This window comes from Rhopalosiphum maidis, chromosome 1, assembly GCF_003676215.2.
Source record: "Rhopalosiphum maidis isolate BTI-1 chromosome 1, ASM367621v3, whole genome shotgun sequence".
In the NCBI taxonomy this organism is placed as follows: domain Eukaryota; kingdom Metazoa; phylum Arthropoda; class Insecta; order Hemiptera; family Aphididae; genus Rhopalosiphum; species Rhopalosiphum maidis.
The window spans coordinates 23,051,620-23,058,572 of record NC_040877.1 but is presented as its reverse complement, the minus strand read 5'-3'; the positions used below and the strand labels follow the sequence as shown (position 1 = coordinate 23,058,572).

At 23.7% G+C, this 6,953-nt stretch overlaps 1 protein-coding gene across 1 annotated transcript; it reads right to left on the bottom strand.

Moving 5' to 3' along the window:
* Positions 1-267: 267 nt before the first annotated feature.
* On the bottom strand, positions 268-5,754 carry LOC113548912 (neuroglobin-like). The gene is made up of 4 exons (XM_026950014.1): positions 5,536-5,754; positions 4,427-4,652; positions 2,490-2,615; positions 268-548 (listed from the first exon to the last, which is right to left on the bottom strand). Exons 1-3 carry the CDS (start codon positions 5,634-5,636, stop codon positions 2,490-2,492), a joined length of 453 nt encoding a protein of 150 aa, XP_026805815.1. The 5' UTR covers positions 5,637-5,754; the 3' UTR covers positions 268-548.
* Between the last annotated feature and the right edge of the window lie 1,199 nt (positions 5,755-6,953).

Below are 6,953 nucleotides of genomic sequence, written 5' to 3'. Positions count from 1 at the left end.
TTCACAAAATATAAGTGGTTAACATTTTGTAAGGATAACTTAATCATAATATACACACAATTAAATTTAAAAGTAAATAATTATAAAATATACATATTACATATATCAGGTAGTATTAAAGATATTTACAAAGATAAAACATATGTACTTCAAGATGACATGTATACATCGTTATATTATTTGTACAGTATGCATAATAGTCATATAATTTATATGATAAAATAAAATAAGTTTCAATGAAACAAAAATTATTTGAAAAAATAAATAAATAATAATAATTGTATCAATCAACTGAACGAGTGTTATAAGAGTTTCGTTAAATTAAGAACATGACATGTATTATTAATTTATTTGAACAATATATAGTACATAGTATATAGTATATAGTATATTAGTATGAGACCATAAAAATTAACAACCCTCGACAAAAATACACGAATAACATTATTACGAAAAGTAATAACACTCATCATCCATCAAATGACATATATAGTAACAATTAATAAATTGAGTAGTAACGATACCATCACTAAAATATTGTCACGAATCTAAAAAAATACATTTTATCTAGTTAAAAAATTATTTATTGTATTAAATGACAAAATTAAAATTGCAAAATACATTTATAGTAGGTGTTAATGGTTGTTAGTTAATATTTTAAATTTATAACTAAAATTTGAAATAGATAAGAGAGGAGGAGCTGACCCAGTGGAACACTAAGTTGACTAATGTGGTCACCGGTTACCATTAAAATAATATTTGCATTTAATATTAAAGTATAATGTGTTTATAATTTTTGAATAAAATTAAAAAAAATATATTAGAGTGAAAACGATTATTATAATTAATCCATAATTTTACTAAATAAGTTTAACAAACTAGTATAATATATAATATATATAATATAATAGTATAATACATAATGTACCTACACGAAAACAAGAACACAAATTTAATAAACGGTATTTGTGAATACATTTTGGTATAAGTAAACCAGATTTAAATCTAGAGTGGCCACATTTATTTACTTATATTTTTAAATGGTTTTTTGTAACATACGTGAAAACACTTGAAAAAATGATAAAGTATAACTACTTTAGCTGTGAGCGTATATTATATAAAATTGTAAAATGTTCTTTATTTTATTAACCACCATTGTAGATATGTAATGGTAGTAACTGATAAGTATTATGACAAATATAATGTTCTTAATATTAATTTTAATTTAAAATTGTCTTTTTTAACTTTAACTCATTAGGTTTTTACTTTTTACTATATTTACAGAAATCACTCAGCAATAATTTATCAACACTAAACATATTTGTGAAATTCTAGTTTAATTCTCAAACAATTAAAAACAATGGAAAAGTATATAATCGATCTTCTGTATAGTATAGGTCGAGTGTAGGTACATCATTAAAGAATAGGTCACTGCAATTAATACGTTGAATTAAAATTCAATGATTAATCATTGTATACGAAAAACTTATCTAATCTAAGATGGTTTGTCAACCTATATTACAAAATAAATTTTAAAGCTTAAGTTATAAAAATAAAAAAAAATAAATTTTAACACTTTTCAAAATATTTTCTTGATTTAGACGAATTTTGTAAATAAATTTGAATTTAAAGCACTTAAATATAAAACATCTTAGTATATACTTGATATTTTTAATATTTAAAAGAAAAATTTACGAGGAACTCGTACTATAGTTTTAAGCTTTTTTATCAACACTATACTAAAACTGAAAACAAAAAATTAAATACCTATAAGTTGTTTAAAATTAATTTAAATATTTTAATAATTTTATTGAGTATTGAAAATAATTTTTTCAATAACAGTAGAATGTATTAAAAATGTCTGCAATTAATACTCTCAGGATGACACTAAAAAAAACTAAAATCAAGTGATGAGAAACTGTAATTTTATGCGTGATTATTCAAGTTCATCAATTATAAACTTCAAACGCTCTTAAAAAATATTTATGTAATAAACTCGAATTTTTTTTATAATTCAAACAATAAAAACTTTTATGAAACACCTTGAATTAAATCTAGGTAAGAATTTTTAAAATTTTATGAATTTTAATTACAAAATAATTTACAAATTTTCATGATTTTTATAAATTTATTTTAGTTATTCGTTTATGAGTAACAAAAATAAGAAAATCTACTCCCTCTCCCTACAATTATTAGGAAAAGTACTTGAAAATTATTTATTTTAATCCACCACACCTCTCAAAAAAAAAAAAAAAAAAACAAAATAGTATCAAGGTATTGAAATTTAAAATAGAAGACATTTTTTTACTTTAACCAAGTGTCTTCAGACATAAAAAAAACCACATAGATTGTAAAATGAAAACATACGTTGCTTCACTCAGATCTAAAATTAAGTACCTAATTTGAATAATATAGAAAAACTTTCGAATTATTTTTGAAAATGATTTAAAACGCTTTTTATTTTTATTCAACGAACATGTTTTACTCACTTAATTGCATGCTGCAATCACAATACTTAGTACTGAAGTTAAACTGGACTTCCACAAATCTAATAATTCTGGATCAGTATCACCGATTGCTTCTGCTATCATAGCAACCAACACGTTACCAATAACCTTAAAAATTAATAGTACAGACAATAAGTTTTACGCCATAATTTAGCTTATCATTACAACTTTAGATGACACATCAGATTTTATAACAAACATATTATTTAGTATATACTGATGTTGAAATTACTGATCAATAATGCTGGTACTAAGGTCAAAAACTTATCAAACGCATGACACCGTTATATTTATTGTGTCCATCAAAAATCAAACATTATTATTATTATTATTATTATTACATACCCTCTTTAAACAGTACGAATCTACAAATCACATTTAGGTAAGTATAGGATAAAATTATGTCGGTTAATAATCAAGTTAACCTTGATGATTTTTCTCAATATTAATTTTTATTAATTTATGTAAATTCAAATATCTTGAATGTTATATCACTGTGACATCTTAGTATACTACGAGTATTTGTTAACAATTGCCAATCGATGTGCGAATACATGACGTAATGAAATAATTTAGTATTTATCAAATTTTTGTAGTACGTTATTTTTGCAGAAAAGTTATTAAAACATTTTTATCAAACCATCAAATATAATTTTAACTTAGCTTATACAATTTTAATACTTTTATGATATATAGGTACAATGCACATATAGATTTTATATATATAATATGGATATATTATAATTGAATAAAATATTCTGAGTTGGTTTAATATTAAATTTTATATTTTTTATCAATTATTTTATAAAATACAAAATTAGTTAGATGGGTAACTTAAAATACGGAAGCATAAATTCATTAGCATGTAAAAATTCAAACATCTACAAATAACAATTAATTTCAACCTTTGAAATAAGACAATATTTTAAATATTTAATTATTATCATACAATAAGTTAAAACACTTAAGTATCCGATCAGCAAAATAAATATATTTAATAAACCTTCATTTTATTTAAAAGTATCAAAATTATTACACTATCGTAGGCTACCTACCTCGTTTAAACTACCTCTTGTTGTTAATAAATAAACAATAAAATAAATATAATCAAGTAAAACGATATATATTCAATTTATGATTTTACTGATAAAATTATTATTTTTTTACTAGGTATGATATATTTACCATATATGTTTGAAAATTATTTATTTTATTGATTATGTGTGAATATAGTGCGCTATACTTCAATTGCTTATTTAATAAAATTAGATAAAATCCGTTTTTTGTATTATTTATTTTATTATAGATGTGATCAAGTTCATAATCAATAAAAAAATATATATCTATTTTCAATGATACATCATGATAATTTAAATAGTGTACAAGTATAATTTTTTATAAAATATTAAAATTTTCCTTTTAATAAAACAAAAAAAGGTTCTCAAATAAAACAAGATATAATTGAAATAAAAATACTAATTACTGTGCTATTTATTGTGAATGATTATTATACATGATTAATATTTAATTAGTTAATTTTTAAAGTGTGTAATATGATTTTTTTTATTACTTTAACAATCGATTTTTATACTATACGTATCTTGGTACTAAACATTTATAGTTGTGTTGAAAACATTTTACTTTTCAATTTATTTCTTTTATAGATTCTACGCTATGTAGATGTACAACTAAATTTTAACATTAAATCTAATCTTCCTTTAATATCAATCATACATATCGTTATTTTTCGTTTATTAAATTTACTATAAATTTAAGTATTTTAATCTATAATTATAAAGAAAAAGGAAATAGGCATTTAAATTCAATTGTTGTTATTTTTTAGTTTTCTAGCTTAATATATATTATTTTATTTTATTTTATCAATTTGTAATTAAAAAAAATAATGAATATTCACTCACCTGAAAATGTTTCGGTGTAAGCCCATATTTTTTATGTTTAATGCCAAGATTTGTAAGTATTTTTTCTAATTCTTCAGGTTTATCAAGGTGATCAATAGTCGACCCTAGTGCAGCACCTACTTTCGATGCATGTGACATAAACTGGGGATTAGACGCAAGTTCATCCATCGGCAAGTTCTTAAGCCGTTTGAATAATGATTGATACTCAGGATTTTCTTTGAATAACCTTATGGTAATAAATATTATTAAAAGCAGTATTAAATTAATTATATGCGGAGAAAACATGTAAAATCAAAAATAATTTGTCAGTATTGAATATTGATGATTGATGGTATGCATAAAACATAACATAAAGACTATTTGATTTCAAACATTTTATAGAAGAGTTATCGTAGCTAAAAATTAAATAAATTATTTTAATTAATATTATTTTTATTGTTTTAATATTTATTATAAGAAATACTACATTTTAAGAGTAATAATTTCATAGCTAAATGTCATTTATCAACACGACCTGTCGTGTTTAATGTTGTTGTGTCGATCAAACGTCAGCGGTTGTTTTAACAGTTAAAATTTCAAAATATAAACCAATTGTTTATAGTAATTAAATTAATAAACTTATAATACTAAAATAGGCTAAAACTTAAATACAAAATTAACTTTGATAATATATTTCATAATTGATTGAACTATCAACAAATGTATAAAAATTATATATGTTTTAGAGCTATATTATATTATTAGGTATGATGCAAAAGTATACGATTTTAATGAGGCATATTTTTTAGTTAACAATACCGTGCAAAGATATTAATATTAAATATGAAATCTTTTAAATGGTAACTTTTATTTATACGAATATTTACATTCTTGGAGATATTCAAAAAAAGTATGTAATTTTATATTAAAATTAATTTGTATGGGTGAAAATTTTAAATGTATTTTATTAAAATTGGTTTCATATTGGATTCACATATCAATATATCATTCATCTGTTAATTCGTTATACAAAGACAACATCAAATTTTTTTTTTAATAAGCCATAAACATATTTATGAGCACAGTAATTATATATTTTATATTTATGTATAAATAGGATAAACAGGTACCTGATGACTAATGCTGACGCCAATTGGGTCGGGTTCTGTGCAAGCACTGACCATGAATCTCTTAGTTGCGAAATTTGAAGAGGACTCAATGAACTTGCCATTTTATGTTTAAGTGTGCAATATGCCTGGCGACCGTTAGCGAAAGTCGGCGAAACGTAAATGCGTAACGTTTCGAGACAGACTGAAACAGTTGTATGAACTGTACCTACTCGTATAAGAATCCGCTACACACTGTACACGCACACACGCACAATCATACACACGCACGCACACACACAACGCACTCACACACACACACACACACACACACACACACACACACACACACACACACACACACACACACACACACACACACAAATTACGTCATATGTGTTTGAACACTTGTAGTCACGTCTAATACTTATTCAGATAAGGCGCGTTAAATGGCCAACCAGAATACATTTCGATCACATGTAGGAGCACTGATAGCCATATAATCGCCGGTTAAAAAGCGTTTCATTTTTAGACCCGCAGTGGCTTATTAAATTTTACTGTAGGCTTAATTGGAACTGAAAAAAAAATCAATCGACACTGCTAACAGAAAATGCAAGGGAGCCGAAGAATAGGTCATTGTGTTCATGTATACGCGGCTGAGATTTATACAGAGTGTAACAAATCGGAAAGATTCAATCATCTAAGCGTGGTGTATATATACTAACTAAATTTTACTCATTTTCGAAATAATCTAGATTGAAATGGGCATTTTACATGTCCGTTAGTTGATTTGTTAGTTTTTCTTCTGTCAATGGGTGAAACGATGATAGGTAAAAACAATAACTCTATACCTTAATACAATAATTAAATATGATTACTTATAAGATATAGTTTTTACATATTACATTTATTAAAGTAACAATAATTCCATCTTCTTTGACAAATGTTATTTTTTCATTTTCAGCGATAAGAATATCATAATTTAAAACAAAATTTCTTATAGAAAACCTTCTGAGAAGCTTAGTAAGAGTATTTGACGTTCATAATTCATTTGGTCTATAAACTAAAAATAGTACGTGATTTTAAGTTTTAACCCACTGTACTATAAATGTGTAGTATTTTTCTAACTAATAAAGCTTGTGGTTTTTGTCCATCGACTTTTTTAGAGTCCAAATTTGAATTATGAGGTTTTAGTATGTAGCCATATTAACATTTAATATAAAACTGTTTATATATATATATAATAAGTGTTTTTTAATTTAAATAAATTATCACATAGTTCTATCACTAGATTGCTCCGTTACCTAAGTCCCATTGTCTTTTATAAATTAACTAATTTTATTTATATAAAACCTACATTATGTGTTTTTTTTATTATAAAATACTTCATATACAAGTTATATAATTTAGAAAATGAGTATTAAAACTAAATTATAAACAAA

Bases quoted from the DNA above. Each gene is read 5' to 3' on its own strand.
- LOC113548912 (XM_026950014.1), bottom strand. From the start codon at position 5,636: ATGGCAAGTTCATTGAGTCCTCTTCAAATTTCGCAACTAAGAGATTCA. The intron at 4,653-5,535 runs GTACCTGTTTAT...TATTACCATAAG, and splicing joins GCGTCAGCATTAGTCATCAG to GTTATTCAAAGAAAATCCTG. The intron at 2,616-4,426 runs GTGAGTGAATAT...TTAATTTTTAAG, and splicing joins TTACACCGAAACATTTTCAG to GTTATTGGTAACGTGTTGGT.